This window comes from Mesitornis unicolor, unplaced genomic scaffold (genome assembly GCF_000695765.1).
Source record: "Mesitornis unicolor isolate BGI_N332 unplaced genomic scaffold, ASM69576v1 scaffold15080, whole genome shotgun sequence".
Taxonomy (NCBI): domain Eukaryota; kingdom Metazoa; phylum Chordata; class Aves; order Mesitornithiformes; family Mesitornithidae; genus Mesitornis; species Mesitornis unicolor.
The window spans coordinates 5,937-32,188 of record NW_010159065.1 but is presented as its reverse complement, the minus strand read 5'-3'; the positions used below and the strand labels follow the sequence as shown (position 1 = coordinate 32,188).

Sequence of the window (26,252 nt, the reverse complement as noted above, 5' to 3'; positions counted from 1 at the left end):
GTTTCTTCAAATGCTATCTCTCAACATGGGTTAAAAAGAACCTTAGTGGTGTTTATTATCAAAATAGAAATGTTTTGATCTGCTCTAGCCAAATTCCAGCATAGGTATTTGCATTTCATCTTCCCTAACTCCCACCTACTTCTGTGCACGAAGTACTTTGTATTTTTTTGTTGCAAAACTGTGCATTTTCCAAGTCTCACAAAACATGTTTTGAGGAATTTCCCCAGAATTAAAATGCAGATAACAACTGTAAATTAACATTAAGAATGTCCTACATAAATTATCTGGCAAATATTGTCATCATCTGGCAAAATCTTGGATAACAATCTTTGATAATAACTACAGTATTTTTTAAAAACAATAAGCAAAGCTGCTGAATTGCTCATAACTTGAACTGGAGAATTTGGCCAAATACAAATTAAATGGAAAGGTGATATGAGACTTTTTTTGACAGTGCAGTTAAACTCAACAAGCTTTGCTTGCTACTTGGGAACTTGGGTAGTGCTGAAGAATGTTCTTAGTAGAGAGCTCAGCTTTCCATATAGAAAGTGAAAAAGTTTTCTTTCTCTTCTGTGGATATTTTGGCAAAGAGGGCTTGGCAGTAATAGTGAGGTTCTAAATGTATGTGATGCAAAAGAACCACCAAAAAAAAAAAGCGCCAACTGTGTTATTTCTGCTAACTGCAATTGTAATCATGCACCGTGCTTCACCTTGTCTAGAGCAGCCCATCTTCTGTGTGTGCCTGTGCTCCCTCATCCTGCCTCCAGCCTCCCATTTCTTCTCTTACCTTCCCTTGCAGTTTCTTTACTGCAGCACTGGGAGTTGGAGGGACTGGGCTGCACTTTTCCTTCTGAGCTGCCCCAGTGTTTCAAAGCTCTGCCAGCAAAGCACTGGTAAAGCAGAACTGCTGTGTGGATCCAGAGTTCTCCAGCATGGAATGGAAAAGGGGTGTTTCTAGACTATCTTGCACTGCAGCCTCTACTAAAGGGTTGAAGTCCTCCTTTATGTGGGAGGAGGCCCTAATCTCCTGGTGAAATCAGAGCAGCTGACTTACGGAGGAGGAGTGAATGAGGAAGGAGATCCTGCCTATGAAATACCCTGAAATACCACTAATATCTATCCAAAATACTAGAAAGACATTGTGGTGGTGTGGTATTAGTGTTGTGAATGGTCAATATGGTATTGCATTTTATTTGTTAGCATAGGCTGTGGTCAAGGAAAGTTAAATATTGAGAGACATGAAGGAGCTCATGAAATCCTGAGGAAGATGCCTAGTCTTCATTTTCTGATCTGTAAATTACTGGCACTGTTCACAGAACACTGTATCCATGACAACGTTGTGCTCAACTTCTGCATTAATCTGCACACGTGCACACACAAACAAATAACTGATCTGACATCTTGCTGGCTCCTAGCAGCAGTGATAGTGCCCCGGTAAGGCTTCTTCCCTGGGCAGGTCAGGACTAGGCTTTGCTCTGCCATCGCCGAGTGTTTCCTTTGATGCTTGCAACTGTTTCCTAGCTACTGCAGGCAGATGTCAGTTCCTTCAAGGAGTTGTCAAGTTATGCCTTATCCTAAGTTTTGATTGGTTTAAATATAATTTTGAATTGTTGGCTGAGAAATTTGTGCATAACTAACATTACACAGACTTTTTTTGTTGTTTTTTGTGTCAGTGCTGCTCTAAGTGTTTTAGGTTTGTTTAGCTTATTGCATAACCTCTTCTGCTTACTGGTTCTTGTTTGGTTGTTTTGGCTTTTTGAGTTTTTTTGTTTGGGTTTTTTTTTTTAATTGGATGCTAGAATTGGGTCAGTTGGAAATCATTTTTCCCTTTTAACTCTAAGGAAATCCTTCTGTAATAGGATTTAGTCAGTTTGCAAAGGAAAATAGAGAATATTATAATAAAGGGGTAGCATGGCAGGAAAAGGCTCAAATGAGATCCAACAATAAAGATGTTCAGGCATATACTCTCTAGGAAAGGGATTTGGGGAATTACTGTAATGAAATCTTAAAGCTATGAATCCAAATGCAATTTAAGAAGGAAAAGTCCAATTGCATATTATTTTTATGTCTATAATGACTTTTAAATAAAATTAACTCTTGGAAAAGGAAGTAGAGGCAAAGGCTTTCTTAATGTTTTTTTGTTTTCTTGGCTGTACTTCATTCTCCTAACTTGTGCTTCTATTGTAGATTTTTCCTTTGTCTTCTCTTTATCTGTTATTTTCTCCTAAACATAGTAGATACTGTTAAGGACAGTGGAAATACTTGGGTTTTTTCATTATTATTTTTTTTTTTAGCTTAATGAGGACAGCTTACGTAGCGGTAACCTTGTTTCAGTAGAGCTGTGCAAGATATTAATAAAGTGAAACTTGTCACTGTATTAAAATGCATGTATTAGAAGTGCATCAGAAAAAAGACAGCAGTTAATGTATTGTTTATACTTAAATGTCTTTACTGGAAACAGTTTAACTATTATGCATTCTTCAGAATTGTGTGTTTTCATTTGACCCTAGATTTTTTGGTTACAGGAAAACTCTATTATGTAACATTTTTTCGTATATGACAGTGGCAAATTAGTCACCTTTCTATCTTTTAGCATTTATACAGACCCTATTGCCATAGTAACTGAGCTCTTCATCATTGTTAATATATTAATCCTCCAAATGTCCCTGTGAGGTAGAGAGGTATTCCTGTTTCACACGTGAGAAAGTGAGTCATAGGGAAGCTGCCCGATTTATCGATAACCCCACAAGCCAATGAGAGAGAGAGACGCTAATTTCTGTTCCTGTGGAATAGTGCCCTCATGGTTGAACTGTCTTTTCACTGCCCAGCTTTCTCAAATGAATGAATTTTGGTGAAATTGGCTGCAGCCATCTGGAGTGTGTTCATTTGCATATAAGATCTGTGTGGCTGTCATTATTCGGCACATCAGGATTAATGAACTCGGAAGATACCAAGAAAAAGAAATGTATGGACTGCTACTGTATATTCTCAGAGGATCAAGAGAGATTTTTCCTTCCTGTGTATCATGCTACCAAAATTTGACTAGTTTTGACTCTGCTAATACTAATTTAATAGGCAATATGTGGGTCATATCTCCACGCTGATAGAGCAGTTTGTTAGTACATCTGCTTTTGAAGGCTGACTTTGACCTTCGAAAGTTTTTAAGATTGGCTTTGAAATATTTTCATTTAGAATACTCTGCTATTCTTTGGAGTTTTTTGTTGTTTGCTTGTTTATTTTTATTTTTAGACAGAACATACTTCACGACCAGAAAGGAAAAGACGTGATTCATTCGGGATGTTTGACGGTTATGATAGTTGTAGTGAGGACACCAGCAGCAGCTCCAGTTCAGATGAGAGTGAAGAGGAGGTTGCTCCTTTGCCATCCAGTCTCCCAATTATAAAGAACAATGGACAGGTCTATACTTATCCAGATGGCAAATCTGGCATGGGTAAGTATGTGGTGCATGGCTACAAAGAGCTTGACATTTGTGTTTTTAGCCTTGTGCTGTGAGTTGCAAGGTTCCAATCCCAAATATTGGTCTCAATTGTAAATGGACCAGAAGCAGATGAAGGGTTGGGGTTGGTTTGTTTAGGGAGGAGGGGAATTCTTTGGTTTTTGTTAGGCTGAAATAAGATAGGTTTTTGTACCTTGCTGTCGGGAAGGAAATACTATGGGAATATTTGCCCTCCTGTTAAGTATGTGTTGGGTATATATGCACATGCATATCTATGTTCTCATGTACATTGTTTTTATTCTTTGGTCTTTGGGGAAAATATCAGTGTGTTCTCTCTATGCTTGGGCGTATATTCTCTCTAACTTGTATTTTAATAGTGTGTATATAACATAAATTTCTTCCCATACTAGGAAAACCTCATCACTGACACTGTATGAAGTTTGTCAGTGTATACCTGTTCTACTACCTCCTAGCTGTGAGCTAGCATATATTGGAGGAAAAAAAAAGAGAAGATTGCTTTTACCATTGGGGAAAAAATACTTTAGTCAGAATCATGAGCAATTAGTAGAGCTCTATCTGGATAGAATCTCGGGATTGTCTCACTGGCATAAGTTGGTTACAAACTCTCACTCGTCATGGAACAACTCAGTGGGTGATGCTGTTAACATGTGAAGCTAGAAGAGAACATTGGTGGGCTAGGGTATTTTAAGTATACTAATTTCTGATTCAAAAAAAGAGATCTGGTTTTATTTCAGGTCGGAAGTATTAAATATTTAGAGGAAATCAAAACTGGCAGCCCCAGATTCAAAGCAGATGTTTCCTTGAGAACCATGAAAGCACAGAAATCTGCTTTCACTAATTTAGCTGGGTCATTCACTTCTACCAGTGCTAAAATTAATAGGGAGCAGAAAGGAAGCACCCTTTCCCCAATGAACTCGAGGTTCTTAGTCTTTCACTGACACTTGTTGTGGTGGTCTTATTTTTAAGTTATTTTTCTGTGTCATTCGCTTCAGGGTCAAACCCTGAGAAACTGTTTGATGGTGCCACCTACAGGACTTTCCTATGTCATCTTTGTTCTGTAATTTTGCTGACGCCTTTACAGTCTTCACATTTGGCTTTTTCTCTCCTCTAATCAGCCACATGCGAGATGTGTGGAATGGTTGGTGTCCGTGACGCTTTTTACTCTAAAACAAAACGCTTCTGCAGTGTGTCGTGCTCTAGAAGCTACTCATCGAACTCCAAGAAGGCCAGCATTCTGGCCAGACTTCAGGTAGCGGTACAGACACCATTTTCTTTTATACTTATAATAGTCTGTGTTTGTAAAACATGTATGTTTTTAAAACTTGCATGATGTTTTAATGTAAGTCAAGTTTCCTAACACATTGAAGTTTTCACATAAGTGATTTTTGTGAGCCAAAACTCAAAACTGTATCAGCAATGAACAAATTACTGTGGATAACAGAGCAAATTACAGAGAATACTGACTCCTTATTTCATTTTTGCTGCAGTGGTCCTCCTGCAAGAAAAAGATCAGGGAAAATCTTCAGTCTGCATAGGTAGTGACTTGAAGTTCCATGCATCTCATACCCAGGATACTTTCTGACTTTGGAGAGCATAAAGGTTTATTTAGCACTACTGCGTTTTAGTTTTGAGGGTTTTCTTAACTATATAGATTTGCAAAATAGATTTTTGGTCTGTTCACTTAAAATATTAATCAAATAGTCATGAAGGTATATTTGTAACAGTCAAGAAAAGAGAACTGTCAAGAAATATCATTATGTCCTATCTCAAACTTATTGCAACAATGCCAAGAAATTGCATTGGTATAAATCAGATTAAAAGTTCTTTTTGACCTGCTTTTAAATGATATCTTTTTCTCAGGTAAACAACAATCAATCTATAATGCTGTTCAAGTTGGAATACTAGTCATCTTTTGGACATTCTTTGCTACTGGTTTTTAAATTTATTTAATATTACGTGTAGTTTTGTATACTTGCTCAACTTCCAGTCTGTTATTCTACCAGAGGTATACTACAGACCTATGGAAATTTCCTGATGGGAGTTTAGAAAGGCTTTATTTACTTAGCTTTTTTATTTTAGGGTAAACCTCCGACAAAGAAGGCTAAAGTTCTACAAAAACAACCCTTAGTGGCGAAATTAGCAGCATATGCTCAGTATCAAGCGACTTTACAAAACCAAGCAAAGACTAAAGCAGGTAATGGCATATGAACAGAACTGAAACAAATACTTGGTGATACAAGATTTGTGGCTCATTAGCAGCTTCCTAAATAAAATAACTTTCTCTTAGCAGCTGTCCCTGTTGAAGGTTTCAGCTGGGGGAACTACATCAATAGCAATAGCTTCACAGCAGCTCCTGTTACCTGTTTTAAACACGTAAGTACTTTTCAATATCTGCTATCCTTTTGTGTGTGCGCACATGAGAGCGCAAGTCCATGTTAATTCTTGAATTAATTTTTGCAAAAGATTCATATCCAAATATGTTTCATAGCCTTGGACTGTGAAACTTGCATTGTAAACTGTTAGTATGACTAATTTTTAGATAAGAATGTTTGGTTTTATCTGTCCTTTTAAAACCATTCTGAACACTATCAGTTACTATCATCATACATGCTCACATAAGCAAAGAAAGAAGTGAAAGGGTTATTTTTCTGACATTCAAGGTGCAAAATCATCAGATGCTTTACAGAATATTAAGCCAAATCAGATCATGCTGTATTAGATAAAGTTACAAAAGGTTTTTTAGACTGAGTCAGGCTTGCTTCCTTATGTTGAACTGATCTTTTGGTTACATACTTGGGTTTAGCATTTTTATTTTTTTTTAGTTTTTTTTGTCAGATTCTCCCTATCAGTCATACTGCCAGATAGCATAGAAATAGAGTACAATGAAGGCTTTTTCTAAACCTGAAATTAAAGAGGTTGCTTTTCACCATATTAGAGATACAAAAATTACAAATAAAGTCCTCAGTTGTTACAGAATATAATTAGGAGATGAAGAAAATATTTAGCAGCATCTATCTTTAATTTTAACTTGTTTAAAATGTTGTCAGTGCTTTCTGTCTCTTAAGTAAAAACTTTCTGACAGAAAGTGTTTTCTCAGCATAGTTTTATTTTGGAAGTTGGAGCGCTCCATATTACGAAAGTTATTTTGCTCAGAATTATCTGATGAAAATTGCAATCAAAACAAACATTTTGTTCCATGGAAGTTATCCGTAAGGGAGAAGAGAGCTGTATTTTCTGTCCAGCTCTGGAATTCATGCTGAGCCCTGTCAACTCGTCAGTGGGAGCTGAGGGCTCTTGGCAGTTGGCACTTTCTGAATAGCACCCTTTATGCTTAGAGGCCCTAACCATTGCCCAGAACAGAGCCTTGCATTAGTATAGCTTCGTGAATTTGTATCGAGTTCCATGTGCTTAAGTAAGCATGTTTGCACTTTGCATTCACAGTTACATACACGCTATAATAATTAATTTCATGAGTACATATCAAAAAGTATTTGATAACCTGGGCTGTGCTCTTAACACAACAAATGCTTCATGATATATGGCATCTTTAATTAGGATACAGCTACAGTAGTTAGGTCACTTGTAAATTGTGCTACAATGTTTCATATTAAAAGGAGTTATTTCTTTCTTACTGCTTCATTCATTAAGTTGAATGAAGTTACCTTCATTCCAGGCTTCACTGTTGTGTAATGCTAATGAAATTCACTAGCAATAGTGCAGCTATGCCCACTTTATAGTTCAGTAAAACAGAGTAGAGACACTGCTTTGGTTTATGTCGTATGGGAAGCCCATGACAGAGCCAGAATTATGGTTTGTGCACCTTGCAGCTTTTTTTGTCAAATTGCTTTAATCAGACACGCAGCAGTAGCTGATGTAAGGATGATAACTCTTCATTTAATCTTTTTAATATTGTGTTATGAATTAGTAACATACAGTGTGCTCATTGCTAACCTGCATTCCAATTTTGTTTTCTTCTAAACAGTTTTTATTTTTTTCTATATTTGCTTTTATTAGTGCAAACCGTTCATAGAAATGAAAGCAAATGCAGTGCTTTGAGTCATTTGTCAGTAATACTTAATGTACAGCTTAGCACAATTAATAGTAATTTTTTTCCAATCTGTTGCTAGTGAGATGCACATTTTCTGTAGTTAAGAATTTTTCAGTCTTTCTTCCAGTTGAATTTTATTCTGAGCTGAAATATTTTCATTCTCTTGGTTTCTTTTGTTATTTAAATAAATGTGTAAGTGAAATTTGCTCTAAGGTACCATTTCTAGGATTTTACACTAGGTGGCAGTGCTTTGCTTTGAACTTTTTATTTTAAACCATTTTGCACGTTATCTTCTCTGACATGACCTTCTGTGGGGGTACTGTTCACATGCAAGGTATCACCACAGTATCCTTATGCTTCAGGAATTGGTAGCATCACTTCATTAAAATCCTGGTTCAAATTTCAAGTCTGAAATTGTGGCAATGTTGGTGCCATGCAAAACCCTTAGAAGCGATGGGGTCATTGTTTAGCAAGGCATATGGGGACACTTAGCTCCTGTCAAACAAGACCTTCTTGATTGCAGCTTACCTTGCAGAGAAGGCAGCTGCCGCTCACAGATAAAACTTCCCAAGTCATCTCCTGGAGCAGGAAGCAATGAACCAGATCTTCCTTGTTTGGAAGTGACCCGAAGTGGATCTCTTCGTCATGAGTCTGAAAGGTAAATTTGTTCTTACCTGTAAATTATGGTTCTGCTAGTTCGCACTATGCCAATCCAGACTTCAGAGTTAACCTTTCCAGCCAGGAGATGAATAAGAGTTAACACTTACTTGGAGCTTTGAGTTTTTCAAAGCACCGTGCAAACATTGATGCATTAATCTGATTAAGACAAAAGACATGAAGGAAGGTGGCTGTTATATAGCCCTGGTTTATCCAGTCTTCCTTCCTTAAGAATATTAAGAGTGAAAAAGGAAAAGATGGCATGGTATACCAGGTATACTGTAAACCATTGCTTCAGGACAGTAACATTATCTGGCATTTCAGTAGTGATGCTGTACAGGATGGCTTTCTTCTTCTAAAGGGTGAGCCATATGGATTGGTGTAGGAGAACTAGCAGAACCAATATTTTCACAGACAAGGACAAATTTAACTTTCTGCTATTTCCCTCTATACCAATCCACATTCTAGAACTAAAACACTTTATTTCCATTACCGGTTGATGTGAGGAGAAGTGTTTTGATATACTTTTCCTTTTGAATCAACTGAATCGATGAGCAGGCAGTAAAATATTTCTCGATTAAGTGCAGCTGGATTATGAAATTATTCAGCACTGCTGTTTTTGTTTGGCCTCATCTGTATCTCTATACAAAGCAACAAGATTTACTAAGATAAGTAGTTTGAAAAGTTTTATTTCCCCAATTCATTTAAAGCTGCACATGTCAATTTAGAGATAACGAGTATGTAATAGGACTTGACAAAGAGGCTGTATCTGCATATTTTGTGTGTGAAAATAAACCACTACCTTTCAAGTTGTGCTTTCTTTCTGTCTGCCAGATGGCAGTAAAGAGCTCTGCAGTGTAGACTGGTGTAGATGGGACATAGCAGAACATGAAGAGACCAGGCTTCAAGAATAAGACACTGCCATACTTGCAATAACTTATTTTTTCCTTTAATAAGTTAAGAGTTCTGCATGCCTAGCCTCAAATATTTCTACTGGTGAAGGATATCCCTTTTAAGACAAGTTTGGCTTTTAGTGCTGCTAGTTGGCTGTTGTTAACTGCCAGCACAACTCCAGTATCGTGATTTCCAGTCATTGAGGATTCATCCAGCTTTCTTCATTTGTGGCTCTCAGCTGGAATTCTGTGAAGCTGGAGGCTGCTCCCACTGAGTAGTGAAGCTCTCTGTGTTTGCAAAAAGCTTTGTAAATGAAACGCAGCCTTGGAATCTCATCTGCCCACAGTGGGACAGAACCAGAGGATCCCTTTGATTGTCCCTGTGATATCTGGATATTTTCTGAACTGATAAGAACTTGTTTTTCAGAACACCTTAAAATTGACATGGCTGTTGTTCGAAAATGCCCCGAATCTGAATATTTCCCTTCTTGCTGGTCTCCAGTTTAATGTAGACTGTCATTTCCTATTTTGTTACCAATACAGCTTCAGTTGAGTAACTTTTAAGGTTTTAGATTCTTCAGCACTGCATTTCTGATATCTCTGCAATACCATCTTTGACTGTCTTTTCATTATACTCTGTTCAACAAAATGCTCTTCTTGAGATAAGTTATACTTAGTTTACTATCTCCAGTTTCCCCAAAATCCTTAATAGTTCATCAAGCTTGTATTTCTTTTTGTTACTAACACATTAGGCTAAGCCCTCAGGACAGTGGGTGACGAATCTGGCTATGCATTGCCTTTTGGCACCCATTAAAAAGGTGCCACTCAGCCTTCCAGTGCTTTTTGCTGGTCACTTCCAAGTGATTTGCAAGCCTGTTTCTCTGTGAGGATGTGAACCAATGAGTGATAAACCCCACCATAATAAACCATCAGAATGATTCAACAAATAATTTTTAAGCATTTTTTCAGGAACGCTTCTGGCTTACAGAATGTAAAGATTTTGGTGTCTGTGGTGCAGATATGAATTCAAAGTACCATAATTTTCTTGCAAGTAGAATTGCAAAGGAATTACACCGTTCTCCCTCAAATCAGTAGCTTGCACCTAGTTGAAATGTATTAGAAAAAAGCTGGCCTGTGAGCACATGCAATTTGTGCTTGTGCTTTGCAAATTTTTAAATGTGGAATCCTGTATTTTTTGCAGGAAATACAAGGTAATATATACAATTACAATGCATGAGCTTCAAATCAAAACTAAACTAGGTTTTCATAGGCTATTTCCTAAACACACGCTTATGTCTTATTGTGTATGATTGTTTTGTCTTTTGAAGTGGCCTGTAAAACACTAATAAAACACAAAAAAATACTTCCATGTGGTGAGCTGATTAATTTCCCCCAACATCTTAAATGATAGGCACCTATGGGGACATGCTGGGGTGATATCTCAGAAGGAGTGCGAGTGGAGGTTCCAAACACTGACTGCAGCCTACCTACCAAAGTCTTCTGGATAGCTGGAATTGTAAAATTAGCAGGTAAATATATTTTAGTTGAAATTATTAAAATAATCAAGATAACTGTGTAAAAGGAGCTAATAATTGAGTCAGTGGTCACCTGGTTAGTGGAATGTTGATGCTGGTTAGGTTGTCAGAGCTGTGTCAGTAAGTTATATGTTATAAAGCTATTGCTAAGTTATGCTGTTTTACAGTGGCTTCAGTGATGCTTGAGAATACCTGGGATTTTTTTTTAGTATTGCCTCAGTACTGTAAGAGCAATGCAGAATGAAGAGACAGGAAATTGTAGAATAACTAGCAAGCAAGCCTTGTTATGCAAATCATTTTTTCTTGGTTGAAAGTTAAAAATTCAAGGTTATGTAGCTAAGATATGAAAAAGCAGATACTGTGGGTAATGAATTAATTTTGTCCACCTACATAAACTTATAAAAGCGTATAGTTCAAGAATTTTTAATTAAAATTTGACATACATGATAGCACATGCTCATTTATCAAAGTAATCCATTCCATGCATTAATAAGATGCAGAAATGTGCTGTAAGAATAACGTTCTATAAAAAGTTATCTAGAAAATCAAATGTAATACAAATTATAATTGGTAAAGAAATAGGAATACACTTTTTATAATCTTGTTTAATTTTTGCCTTTTTAAAATGGGATTGCTTTCTTTCAGGCTACAATGCTCTGCTAAGATATGAAGGCTTTGAAAATGATTCAAGTCTCGACTTCTGGTGCAACGTTTGTGGGTCTGACATCCACCCAGTTGGTTGGTGTGCAACCAGTGGGAAGCCCCTAGTCCCTCCTCGAAGTATGTAAACAGTAGCCTTACTGATTGATGTAAAAGCCTTTCTTTATTAAACTAAATTTGCTCATGGTCCAGATATCAAAGTATTTTTTTACCATAGCAACTTTTTCAGTAGTTATGAATAAATCATGTTAACTCCTGGAAAAGTAAGGACTTTACTGATGCTGAAAGTGTTTCTTGGAGTAGCCCATCTGATGTGACTTAGTTTTTAAGATCAAGGTAGAAGTGGTTAGATAATCAGTGATGTGAACATGCACTGATTTTATTTATATTTCGTTACTAAATTCTTTGCCCTGACATACCAATAAACTTAATCTTGGGTAGCGTTCATTCTCTAAAGAGGTTTTTGTCATTATTGTCATCCAGGCCTTTTAACAGTCATCTGGGATTTCTTCTTTACATATTCCAGACTCTAATATTGTCTCTAACGGACACAATTAAAAATCAGTGGCTTATTTTTTCCCCTTCATTTGCAACAGCCATCCAACACAAATACACAAACTGGAAAGCTTTTCTAGTGAAACGACTTACTGGTGCCAAAACACTTCCTCCTGACTTTTCTCAGAAGGTAAGGCTGATGCAATATCAATGATATACTGTAAACAAAATTGCAGCACAATGTGAAGAACTGAGGTATTTTACAATGGCACATTAGCTCCTTTTATAGTGAAGATGATACAGTAGTTTCTTCCCTTAAATACAGTTTTCCTTGGAATCTCTATTCTCCATTTATGTCCCTGCTTGTCAGTATGTATTTGGAAAACTGTTTCTTCTAGCAGAAAGTAATTTCCTTTAAAAACTAGTTAGTCTATTTTAATTTTAAAATACCCCAATGTAAAAAAAAAAAGTGCTAATAAGCTACCCTATAATATGTAAGGAAAATTAAAACTGATTTTTCTAATCTGGGAATTATTTTTATCATGCACTATTTCAAGAAACTGAACAAAATATCTTCATATAGCACATATGTAGGTGCAGTAAAGTACATATTTTTATATGTTTTCATCTGCTCTGGACTAGACTTTTTTGCTATCTTTAAGTCATGTTGTTAAGTGTGGCATCTGCCTGTATAGTGTGGTCTGTTTAGTAATATTGTGAGATGGTACATAGCTTTTAGTAGGAATATGAGGCTTATTTGTTGTCTTAGGCTGCATCTAATAATTAAAACTAAACTAAAAAACCATTTCTGCAGTTTTTAATTTATATTTAAAAATAGCTCTGTTGGAAGCCAAATTAAATTGGCAAGATCTCAGCACTTTGGGGAGTTCATAATGGAAATGGCAAGTGGCAGACACTGATTTTTAAACAGAATGTATTGTCACAAGGCAGATGAACATCTATTTCCATTCTCTTCCTTTCTTTTTGGTATGGTATGAATATGTTTGTCAGTGGTCAGCTTTAATTATGTGGAAGGTTTGTTTTCCATACCTTTCATAATAAAGTATTTTAACCCTGTTTTTGAAGTGCTACATTTTGAGTGGATGACAAAGAAAAACAAAGCAAAACAAACCAACCATCTTGGCTTTTTTACTGTTGTTAGAATTGTTTCTCAAGGTAATTTTATCCATTGTTAACAACTGAACAAACTTTCATTAAGTCAAAGGAAAATTCCTGTAACCTATGGGAGAATTGCGTGAGGGGCTGTACTTGATAAAATTAAAACATAGTAGCATCTATTCTACATAGGGAAAAATTAAATGTTTCAGAAAACTATGTACAATGAAGTGTAAGAGAAATAACTTGTAATTTTTGCAGGTTGATTAACAAGTACTTGAATTAAATGAATGCTGTGCAGAATTAAGAGCAAAAGACAGAGGACTAAGGAAAATCAGTGTGTTCTTACAGAATGGGATTTTTTTCCTGTTACTTTAAGGTATCTGAAAGTATGCAGTATCCATTCAAAACTTCCATGAGAGTAGAAGTTGTTGACAAAACGCACCTTTGTCGAACAAGGGTAGCAGTGGTAGAAAGTGTCATTGGGGGACGGCTAAGATTGGTGTATGAAGAAAGTGAAGACAAAACCGATGACTTCTGGTGCCATATGTACAGTCCACTCATTCATCATATTGGTTGGTCGCGAAGTATAGGACACAGATTCAAAAGATCTGGTAAGCTGCTTGTGTTTTAGGGGTGTCTTTGTGGGCAGTACTGGCTTGGAGAAGCCTGACTTAATTGTGTGGTCTTGTAATACTGAATTTTGGTTTTGGTTTTCTTTTCACAAGTGAAATTGTTGCAGAGGTATCTCAGGTAGAAGTCAATAAGGAGAACAGAGGGATTATGTCCTCCAGATTTTTATGGTAGTCTTACTATAGACTGTGGACCTCTCACACCAAGAATATTGCATTGTACTAGTTAGCATATTCAGAAAAACATACTGTCTACTCTGTTAACAGAACTTCTGAATAATGTTTTATTATTCCTTGTAGATATTACAAAGAAACAGGATGGACATTTTGATGCACCTCCACATTTATTTATCAAGGTGAGTTTGCTAGCAACTCTGTTTTCTCAGAGTTGACTGAGGACCTTTAGTTCCTGGTGTGTGTAAAACGGACCCTAAACTCTACTTAAGTCCTGGAAATATGCCTAGCACAAGCATTACTTCTTTTATTGAGACACTTACCAAATTGGTCATCCTGAATGAATGTTTCCATCTTCTGGTGCTGTTATATGATTGTTTAGGTAAAAGAGGTTGATGCAGCTGGAGAATGGTTTAAAGAAGGAATGAAATTGGAAGCTATAGACCCCTTAAACCTTTCGGCAATATGTGTGGCAACTATTAGAAAGGTAAGAAAACAAATGTGTGTTTTGGGAAGGGAGATCAGAATCCTTTTTTCACTTGCCTTTTATTCAGGTTTGAAACAAAAAGCTCAAAATCAAAATAAATGCAGTTCATTCACACAGTGAATGTTTATGGAATACATTCATTAACTGTTTATTTACAACTGCTATGAAAAAATATACTCATGTAATAATGATTCTTTTTTTAATTTTGACTTCAGAAATTCAGCCTTCCCTTTAATTAGAATATGATACGTTTGTGAGATTTGCAGGACAGTCTTCTGCTAATTATACCAAATGTTTTACAACTGTTCAGAAAGAAATTTCATCTTTCTTACTCGCAGAAGTGCATGAAGGTATTCTAAGGCTGTACTTTCTTCCTAGCTTGATTGAAAGGGATTCCATTTGTGCAAAATCTGGTTTAAAAGAGGAAGAAAATGTAAAAAGTAGTTTAGCAGAATTGCATAACCTTACCAGTGAGGAGTGTGGTTGTGATTTGAGTCTTTTTTTTCTGGTTAATGGTGTGCAGAATATCCTTGCAAGATAGAGTAGACTAAATTATGAGGCTTTGCAAGTAGACCTGATGTTCACAATAGAAATGAACTAGAGATCAGGAAAAAGAAACGTTCATCTCATAACTTTTCAGTTAACGAGGGTACGTTTGACAACAGTACACACAGTCTTGGTGACAGGTATGATTTGGGGTTTTTGTTTTGTTATGATTGAATGTCCTTCTAAGTGTACTTCCATTATTACTGAGTTTCTTCTCACTCTCTTGAAACATGGCATGCTTTCTTTCTAGCCTTATCACACAGTTCAAGGTATTTAATGTAAAATTTTGTTTTTCTTTACAAAGGTTTTAGCAGATGGCTATCTTATGATTGGGATTGATGGCTCAGAAGCAGCAGATGGGTCTGATTGGTTTTGTTACCATGCCACTTCCCCTTCTATTTTCCCTGTTGGTTTCTGTGAAATTAACATGATTGAACTAACTCCACCCAGAGGTACATATAGCATTCTGACCACATTTTATTTTTAATATTTTCCAGTGATATTGTATGTGCCATATGCTTTGTTTTTTAACTCAGTCTACAAAATTCATGTCACTTTTTAGGACTTGCTCAAGTCTGAAACAAGTGCAACAGCGTAACTTCAAAATAATCAAAAACAGAGATAACAAACTCTTAATTTAGAAAAAGTCAAATTGAACATCTGATTCTCTGGCTAAAATAATTTGCTTTTGCTGTCAGAAATTGAGGATAGCCACAAGTTGAATAGTATATCCGCTGAGTGGGAAATATGCTAGCAACTAAAAGGACTGTTCAGAATATGTCATTGCTTGGGAAGTCCTGGCCACTAAAAGGTTTAATGAACATTGGAAAGAATCTCAGGCTAATTTGCAACAATACCAGTTAATTTTTTGAAGAGTATGCACAAACTTGAGCTTTGAGGAAGTAGCCATTAGAGCTGCATGCTGCATAATCCCTTCTGTGAGAAGAAGCTGCCTGTCCACTAGGACATATGTCTACAGATGACTGTATTGCCTTCATTTTTTCGTTTTATTGTCTTCATCTAGCAGTTTGCAAAGAAGATTGTAACTAGCCGTACAACACCACATAATGATGGTCTTCTATGGATTTTTTTTTCATTTTTGCAGGCTTCTACTTGTATTTATTATTTTTCTAGGTAATAACTACAAAGACAGTGTAATGCAACATGAAGAAAATAATTTCATTTTCATTCTTGCACACTAATGAATCTCATCTTTGAGTACATGGAAAGTGCAGTTGGACAACTTTACTATTATTTTTCGGTTAACTCATCTAAGTGAATTTATTGCCTAGAAATTCATGGGCATAGTCACCCCTCAAAAACATGTGGTGCAAGAGTTTCATGAAATAAGAAAAGTTTTTGTAGGACAAAAAAGCACGCACATCAGTACATATCAATCAATTTTAAAATACATTAAATACATTAAATTGATGATACAGAATAGAAAAATCTCTGGGGCAAAACTTTTCCTCTTTCCTTTTCAAACGCTACTTACACAATAGTGTGTGAATTTTGTTGTTAACAGATTTATTATACTTCTGTGTTTCTTGTATCGTGGCAACCTTATTCTTTATCTACATGTATATTTTTCCTTTTATTGCAGTTTTCTGTAACAGTCCTGTATCATCCACTGAGAAGCGATTGTAATGCAATAATCTAAAAGTAATTTGAAAGAGGAATTAACAGGAGTAAAATACAGAACGTAATGCGCATTAACATATTTAATAGGATCAAAGTGATCAAAGCTTCTTAGCTCCTATGAGGTTTGCTTTCCAAATTTTGGCTTGAAAATGGACAGTTTCTTAATTCTGACTTCTCTAACAAGGACCATTTGTGCACATCTTTAGTGTGTATGTGGTGAGAAGTTAATGAAAGGACTTGTGTACAAATACATTGGTCTAGCCAGAGGAACTGTGCGTTAAGAAGAAAAGCAGAACTGATACATCATTACCTTTATTAATTGTTGGCTATCCAACTATGTCTGTTCATACACGTATTACATACGTAATGTGAACACTCCTTCCCAATTTACATTTAGCAATGTGGATAACTTAAGTTGCTTTGAAATCATTTGGCTTCTTCAGATTATTTTTTCCAAACATCTTCATCTCTTGCTGAAATCAGTAGAAGATGAAGATGCTTAGACACTTCCAAGAATGGGATTGCGTTTTGGGCCGTGAATGTTTGGGCCTGGTGACCCTGGCCCTGCAGTACTGAGCTATGGCTCAGTGAGAGCTCTCTACCTCAACTTAGACGAGATCCAGCTTTTCATATAGCTCCCTGTGCCATGCCCACTGTGCTGCCATTTTTTCCAGAATGTCCAACACTGTGTACTACCACAGAAATCTTTCAAGCTGTTTTTGCTCCAGCTAGAACTTGAGAATTGTTGGTTTAAGCAGTTGTAGAAGTTGCCCAAAGGAGAAAAAAAATCCTAAATGTTTTGTGTATTCAGTAGATGAACAAAAGCTAAACGTATTTGAGAGATTATTCTTTCCCCTTTATAATAGCTTTTAAGGTTTTGGGGGGAAAAAATCCCGTAATTTTCCATATTATTGCTATTTTTAGCCTTATTTAAGTTTTAAAATATCCATGCCTGTTCTTACCACACTGTTCCTAACAGTTGAAGTATTTTACTAGTGGAGCTCTTTCACTGCAGGAAAGACACTGGATGTGTTTATTTACATGATCTGTTCTGGGTCATTTGTGTAGGGCATTGTAGAGATCAAGGATCTACGTGGACAGAAAGTTTCAAGTATGAACAATTAATCTTAACATGAAATGACACTTTTTATATTATCCAGAGGTTCATTCATCTTGTTTGTTGCAAATGGGCAATGTCCAGATGACTCTGTCCCTTAGGCCAAAGCTCAGAGAGTGGAAGTTTCTGATGTTAATGTTTTGCTTCTTTGTTGTCTTTTTAGCCATAATACAGTGCAGATATACTATTTTTGTTGGTTTTGTGTGAAGTTTGCAGTTGATGTGTGAAAATACTGTTTAAAATTCACAGGTTATGCAAAACTCCCTTTTAAATGGTTTGACTACCTCAGGGAAACTGACTCAATAGCAGCACCTGTAAAGCTCTTCAATAAGGTAAGAAACATTATACATGTTTCTTTAAACTGTAGTTAGTATTTAAATTTCTGCCTGCATAGTCCATAGGACTGACTTGTTTAATCAAATACAATTTTGAAAAGCTAAGACACCAGCATCTTTTAGAAAAAAGAACCATTGGAGTATATTAAGCTTGAATACTTCTGAAAAGTTAAATAAATACAAGGGTACATTTATGAGACTTCATAAATAATACTTGGTATTTGACTAAAAAAATTGCTTCAACACTGTGCTTAAACCATCTGAATTAACATGTTTGTTTACTGACATTTGCTGTGTTTGCTTTTCCAGGAAGTTCCAAACCATGGGTTTCATGTTGGAATGAAACTGGAGGCTGTGGATCTGATGGAACCTCGCCTGGTATGTGTGGCCACAGTAACTCGCATTATCCATCGTCTGTTGAGGATACACTTTGATGGGTGGGAAGATGAATATGATCAGTGGGTGGATTGCGAGTCCCCAGACCTCTATCCGGTGGGATGGTGTCAGCTAACTGGATATCAACTACAGCCTCCAGCACCACAGTGTAAGTTGTGTATCGTAAATAATGTAACTGTTGCTTACTGGTCCTTGTTCTTGGGTGATGGTTTTCCTCACTTCATCCTTTTCGAGTTAGGTCACCTGGCATAACACAGATAGGACAAATTCTTGCTAGTGCTTAGGCATATGCAGTTCTGATCTCTTCCACCTTGACTTTTAAAGTATCTCTGGGTGTTTCTGTGGCTACTTGCTATTTCTTTTTTTTTATGCCAGAAGGTGCTTATTTGATTGAGGAAAAAGCCTGTTACTCTTCGGTTCTGAATAACACCACTGGAATTTATATTGCTTTAAGAGAGCAAATATATGTGCTTTATATATTGAATTTGATGGAATTCAGCATGTGCATTACATAGTCATGGGCAGAAGTATTTTTGCCAGAAGACTGTATTGTACTTAGAGCATCAAGACTTGTCCTGTCAGCTCAAGTTATACAGTAATAATTGACAACTGTATTTCAAGAACTATTAGTTGTTTAGTGAGAGAGTAATTGTAGTTACTGGTAGTAGTTTAATGGGAGCCTTTTCCCAAAACAAAGGTATTCTGCCTTTGATAAGTCAGAAAGAAGAAATTCTGTAATGGTGTAGCAGCTTTCACACATTCTAAGGTGTTTTTCCAAAATACTGAGCTTTAATTTTGCATTCTTAATTTTTTGCAGCATCAAGAGATAGCCAGTCAAGTTCATCAAAACAGAAGAAAAAAGCTAAATCGCAACAGTACAAAGGACATAAAAAAAGTGGGTGACAGAGCAGTGCTTGCACTTTTCCTGTTGTTTAAAAAGCTTGTGGTATCTCCCTAAGTCCTTACTCTTTTTGGAAATGTTTGTGTTTGAACAGGTGTTATGCTTAAAGGTGCAGTATCCCATAAAAGGAACTTTTTCATTGAGAATAACCATGTTTTATAACTTGCAACAGAGTTGATGTTGCTGATAATATATACACATTGTAGGTGGACAACTTACAGTATTTGTTGTATTTGGACATCATTTTAGTTAAGTAATAGCTTGACTATATAGGTGTACTACCTTATACAAAATACTCAAGTATTGATTAATACAGTTTTAACTCTGCTTTTTGTAACAGTTGTAGGAATAAGAACCAAGTTACTTGGATCAGAAAGAATGAGATGTAGAAAATTTAAACTACCATCTAGCTGATTTCTTTTTAACACAAAGTGGCTTATTTGCCAGTTTTTTCGATGACATCTGTGGGATGCTGTATGTAAATGAAACTTCTATTTTATTATTTTCAGAAACAGTAAATAGTGCTGCTATATGTGACTGTTCTTGTCACAGTAAAACATGATAATGAGATTTTTAAGAATCTGAAGTATACAGGTTCTTCACATAGTAATTGTTTCCCTTGGGCTCAAATTATCTTCAGAGTTCACAACCAATCTGAATTTGCACAGATGCACATTTTGCATTCCTCCATATTTTTATTTCTGTGACTGTTGGCTTAAACTGAATCTATTTTGAATCAGTAAAATGAAGGGAGTAGAGGCGGTCAGTCATAAGAGGACCTTGTGCCTTTTCTCATTCTCTGTAAATCAGATCCATCTGTATCCTTTCCTCTAAGCTATGTTGTAGGTTCTCAAGCCATTTTTTCAATAACTTGATAATTTTGGAAGGCAATTACCTCTTGAGTTAAGAGCAGCAGCAACATGGCAGCTATTGTACAAGAAATGTACGTGCAAGAGATGATGTGGTAAATAAGACCGTAGGGTAGGCCTGTAGTCTTGAGTGCTACACAGTTTTTAATGATGTTTAATTCAAGATTTTACTGTTTTGTTTTCTTTTTTTTAAAAGAACCAATTACAGCTAGGAGTGGAAGGTTTTTTCTGCCACATGAGAATGAATAGTTTGTCTTCATAGAAGTACATGGTCTAGCTCCAGGCAGCATAACTGTGTATATTACACTTAGAGCATCAAATCATTGTGCTCACTCATTCTCTTGGTGTTTTCTTGGAGATAGTGGAGAGTTGGAAAAAAGTGCTGTATTTTACACTGCAGACATATAGGCGTATCAGTTACAGAAAAGGGTCTGTGATCTGTCATTTTGAATTGGCCCTGCTTCTGTCAAGATATTTTCTAGTAGGACAGCCTAGCAAACAATCAAATCAGCAGTGTTGTTGATGTTGAAAGTTAGATTACCTGCAAGTCAACAAACTTGACTAACAATCTTTAACAGTCCTTAATGTGACATTAGGAGATTTTATTATGTTAAATACTCTTCTGAGAGAAAACATCAGGCCTTTCTTATCACTAGAATCTGTATCATCTTGACTTATTTAGACTTGTTTCCAGAAAGCTTTGTTGCTGAGACATGAGTTCATCCAAGTGTAAAACTAAAATTTTACGACACATTCCCTAAAAGGTAGAACAGTTTTCCCCATCCCTTAAAAACTCACTTTTGAAATATAGAGATTTTTGAAATCCAAACTATGCTGTTTCTGTCTATGTGAAGTGTAGATGCTTTGCAGCTGTTCTCAGTGAAGTGTATTTCCTGATGATGAATCCTCATGTGGTCTGTGTAGCTTCTGGACAGCCTAATATGAAAAAGCATTGATCATTTTGAGGACTTCAGTGTTACTACCAATGCTGTGATTGGAGACTTCCAAAAGGTGATGTGGTTTTCTAAGGATTATCATGTGCCTTTGGCCACTGGTCCTAGATAAAGGAACAGGTATGGGAGGAAAGTATTGACAAGGTGAAAGATTTCATAAAAATAAAGCTTTAAACATCGTGAGGGAGAAGAACTCTAGATTAGTCTGACACTCATAGTGATGTCTGATTAAATGGACCAATTGCTAGGTTGAACTATGCAAGGTGAACTAACTGCCCCTAAGAAAACGCTTGCATAAAACCCAGAACACGGGGGTCTGTTAGACAGATGCTGATCTATTTTAAAGTAATTAAATTTCAAGCAAAATAGTTATCAATTTTTTTTCATTGAATTAATCACCTAATCTTGAGGTGAGCGGGGAAAAAAAATTCAGACATCTTTGTGTGAGCTAAAGAAACAACCCTGTCGTCAAGTTCCCATATGTCAAATCTTTTTATCTTAGAATGGTAGTTTGTTGTATTGAAATAAGATTCATCTGAGCACTGATTTCTGTTCTGTCACAGATCTACCTATCAGGGCAGGGCCTGTTGATCTAGAACAGGAAAAAAGTTATCTTCAATCAGAGTAGGACCTGAAGCAAAACTTTGAGTTAGGTTGACCTTAGCTTCCTGCAGTGATTTTAAGAATTGTGTCAAATGAGATAAAAACCAAGTTTTAATCTGGGCCTCTCCCTGTGGTGGAAAATTTGACCTAAATGAAGAGCTGTGCAGCAGAGCAGAGCTGTTTCTCAGCAAAGAGGCTGAGCTACCTAATACACTTTAATGCAAGCATTTATTTTAGTTTGACTTGATGTTTAGAGAGGAAGGTGGCAGTTGGGAAGAAACCTGTCAGTTTGTCTAGCCTACCCATGGCAGGTGGAGTGTGGAGGAACTTCTCTGGTGGTGACGAGTTGACTCCTCCATATCCAACCCTTCCAGCACAGACAGCCCCAGAGGCCCTCCAGCCTCCCAGCACTGACCAAGAGCCCAGTCCCAGCCTCAGAACAGGTCACCAGCCATGTCAGTCTCTGTTACTGCAGAGAGAAATGATGGACAGGGTGGGAACTAAGCATGGTCTAGCATGCAATATCCTGGCTCATCAAATCTCTTTATTTTTTTTTGTTTTGTTTTATTTTCTTTATGTTAAGGAGCTTTTCATTCTTGCTGATGCACCACATCATGGAATTAATCATAGAAAAGAATTGCAGCTGTTTCAAAAGTTCATAGGAAACTGTAATGTAGGTTACTGAGGCACAAAGGCACAGAGGAGCTCTGCAGTTTTAAAATACAAAAATGCACTCAGTAAAATTTACTGAATGATGCTGTGGGTTTGAGAATATTTAACATGAGCAGGAAGTTAGTGTGGATTATCTTTTGCAGAGAATAAGTAGCAATTTTTACCTATGTGTCAGGCAGTTATCTGTGAAAAGGTCTTCAGAGTGCAAGCATTATTTGAAATTTTGTGGATTGCTAATGTAGAAATTGTATTTGAAAATAGTTTGTCCTTTTAGAATAAACTTGATCTTTTTCCTATTTTTGCTGTAAAACCTGAGTTTAGCTTAGGCATTGACAGTATAATTGTGCATCTGTGTAAGTGAGCGGAGAAAAGCTCTTTAAGAATTATTTTATCAGTAGTATTGAGCAAGTAGATTAAAACTTGGAGTGTATTTAAGGATGGGTTATGTAATGTAATCAATCTTCGACGATAGGTGTTCACTGCAAGCATCTTGTAGTTTTTTCTCTTCTCTTTTCCTAATAGGTATGGCAATATAATGTACCAGGTAAATTATTTCTAACAAATATGTTATAGCAATATGATCTGTCAGACAAACTGGATTATGGCCTTCCTGCAGACAGTCGCCAGGTTGGTAGATTTAGCTTTAGATCTGCTTGATTTACATGCCCTTAAACTTGCTTTTGTCTGAGCAGACTGCCATACTGGCATTTTCCACTGACTACAAGATACATCCAGAACAGTTTCTCTTGTCCATGTCTTGCCCATTAACAGAAGGGGACACGATAACCCACTTGCCACCTTATAGACCCCGAGGGTAAATCATGACTCTCTTCTGCACACCCTTCAACGCTTCTCAAGAACTCCTTTACTTCAGCTTGCTACTTGTGCATACATGCCTGTCTTTTAACAGAGTCTGTGGTGCAAAAGAGAAGCCTTGCCCAGGAGAGTGTGTTCTGGGGTGTTTTTTTTCTGCATAGCTGATAACAAAATAAGTTGAAAACACATCTGAGATGAGCCAGAATGTTTTAATTGCATGCATATTCCTCAGCATTGCACACTGCCTCACATTTTAGTAGCCACAGCTAGGATGTAGGCACAGTGCAGGAGTTGCTATATGGCTTTAAATTGAAGTAGTGTAAGATTAGTAATGAGACAAGCATCTACTCTAAAACTTGTCTGTCAGAGATCTCAGTAAGGCTCATTAAACAGCTCTCTCCCTTTTTGTACTGTCATAAGCACAGGAGGTTTCAGTTGTGCTTCACTTATGTAGTATTAAGTGGTTTTGCTCGCTAGCAAAGTCATGGCGCTTCTTTAGCGTACACAAGTGTTTTGCGTCTTTGGGTCATTGCTCCATTCTATAGTGATGTTTTGGGGGTGTCGTGATTTAGGGCTGGGCTGGCCACTAAATCCTGGACAGACGCTCCCAGAAGGGAAGAGAAAAGAGAATAAGGGAGAGAGACTTTATGGGTTGGAAAATAAAACTAACAGGTTTAATTAAACAATACTACTAATACTAGAGGATAATGATGTAAATAGGAAAATAATGAAATATATATGGATTTGTACAAATATTTATATACAAAACCAATATAAAATCCTCCCCCCACCCTCCCCCCAGTGACGATGATGTCACCAGAGGCTCTGCACAGCAGGGCACCGGAAAAGTCCCAGACCGGACTCAGCAGCAGGTGGGAGCTGATGCAGGAACAGAGGAATCAGGATCAGAGGCAGACAAACCAGCAGGGCGCTGCTCAGACCTCAGCCACTGCAGCATCGAGACAGTTGGAAGGGTCTGAGATGGAAGGGCTCCAAGATGAAAGAAGAGTCGAGACCCTCGTGATCCTTCGGCTTTATACCGAGTGTGACGTATGTGGGATGGAATACATCGTTGGTCAGTTTTGGGTCTGCTTCACCCCCCATAGGCACAGACACGGCACCCATGGTGACAATTGACCTTGAGATTATCAGTAGCAGCAGACTGGGAAAAACATCCTGCTAGTTTTCAGCAAGTTCAGCCACTTAAAAGAGACTGAGTTGAAAAGTAAAATCACTAGATAGAAAATTAGTTCTATTTAGCTCAAACTAGGACAGGGGGTTTGAATCACTTCACATCAGTCAGTCAGTCTTTGTCTCCAGGCAAATCACTGAGACTACCTTGCACATCTGCATCCCTTTTACTTCCAATAGGATCAGTCAGATGACCACCATTGGCCTTTTTATTATTCTTTTTTCAAGTAACTTCTGTAGCTAAGCTTTCCTTATGGAGAATTGTAGTTAAAAGCTACATGATAGGGACAAATGGAGTATCGTATCATTAAATACCTAAATGCAAGAATTTAGGTTCACATTAGCCAGAGGCAAGCAAAATTATGGAGACTGCTATTACTCTGATACCTGCAGAAGCATTCTACAAGTACTGGGGTACAGAACAACAACATGCCTGGTGGATTTCAGATTGTATCCCTGACCTCTCTGTAGCCTTTGCTTAAGGGTATTAGCAGCATATCTAAGTAACCAATTATGCATCTCACGATTTAGACAGCACTTTTGTTGTCCTCCACTCTTGATCAAGGTTGGGCTTAATGCAGGGAAAAGTATTTTGGGGAGTGAAGAAGCAAGAGACTGTGGGCTGTGTAGGTGGGGAAGAGGTGTCTATTAAAGAAAGAAATGAGGAGAAGTTGCATTGTGCTGCAACTTTTTGACTTTTTAATATCTTAATTTTCAAATGTTATTTTTATTTAGCACGAGAATTTGTTTCAACATGGAAGATGACAGAAAAATAATAGTAATCAAATGGCTTGCAAGCTATTGCAAGGCTGCTAGTAGCAACAGGTTATGGAGGGGTTTTTTTCTTTCACTGCATATTTCTGCATTTCAAGATACATTGATAATGCCCATAAACTTTTTATTCAGTAGCTATAAGGTTTCATACTCTTCTCATTCATTTGGTCAAGGATAACCATTTATTTTTGTATAATCAACCCTCTAATGTGAGTACTGCACCTTTAGTGAAAGTCTTGACTTGTTTTGTTTTCAGTGTTCTTTTCACTGTGCTAGTATTGTGATAATTATCACTATTCATTAGTGAAACTGGAGAAGTCCTTGTGACTACTGCTATTCATAACACCTTTTTTATGTCTTAGGTCGCATTTCTATAAAGAGAAGATTAAAACCATAAAAAAGAGTTTTTGCTTGAATGAAACGTATCTTCTGGGATCTTAAAATTTTAATGATGTATTGAGAAATCTTTGTCAGTGTTTTTTCTTCTCTCATATAGACTGTTTACAGTAATTGGGCTAAGTAATGTGATTTGTGGATTGTAAATGGCCGACAGTTAATCTTATTTTTACTTACGTCAAGACTAAATAGGAAATAAATGGTAAACAAATGAGTGAACAGTAAAATAAATGTTCTGAGCAACAGTCATTGTTCCTACTAACACGTTCAGTTACCTTCCTAAACCACTGTTTTAAAAAACTAAATTCTTGAGAAAAACCTGTAGAGAATATATTACTGTAAGCTATTTGTTCAAATATGTTAATGGTAGAGCATAACTTAAGGTTCAGTTTATGGTCAGAAAGCATCTTTCTGTGGGAGTGTTCAAGGAAGAATCACCAAAACGCACAGTATCAGAAAACAGGAAATCTGGGATTTGTTCCCAATTTAAATACTAGTAAATTTAAGGAAATGTTGCACTTAGTTTTGTTGATCTTTAATGTTCATCTTTTATTTTTAGTGTCTTCGCTGCAGCTGAAGGAGGAGTTGATAGATGGAGAAGAGTACAGCTTCCTTCAAGGAGCGTCTGATCAGGAGAGCAATGGATCTGCCAGTTACTACATCAAACAGGAGCCGTGAGGCAGCTCAGAAGTGAGGAGCAGAGCGCTGGTGACAGGAAGAGAGCCTTTCGCCGAGACTGACGGACTCTTGTTCCCACTTGGATGGTGCAGTTCAGGTGACTGTACCCGGGGCACTTTGCTAACTGTAGATGAGTTAGACTCAGTTCAGATTTTTTTGGAAGGGTGGGGAAACTATTTTAGTGAAAAA

At 36.9% G+C, this 26,252-nt stretch overlaps 1 protein-coding gene across 1 annotated transcript; it reads left to right on the top strand.

Annotated features, from left to right (window-relative positions):
• On the top strand, positions 1–26,252 carry MBTD1 (mbt domain containing 1). Its single transcript, XM_010185439.1, has 16 exons — positions 1–104; positions 3,250–3,451; positions 4,594–4,727; positions 5,558–5,672; positions 5,769–5,851; positions 10,488–10,605; positions 11,257–11,391; positions 11,868–11,956; positions 13,262–13,496; positions 13,815–13,870; positions 14,071–14,175; positions 15,026–15,173; positions 17,729–17,811; positions 18,124–18,358; positions 19,028–19,105; positions 25,945–26,252. The coding sequence occupies exons 2-16, from the start codon at positions 3,298–3,300 to the stop codon at positions 26,061–26,063; spliced, it is 1,887 nt and encodes a 628-aa protein (XP_010183741.1). The 5' UTR covers positions 1–104; positions 3,250–3,297; the 3' UTR covers positions 26,064–26,252.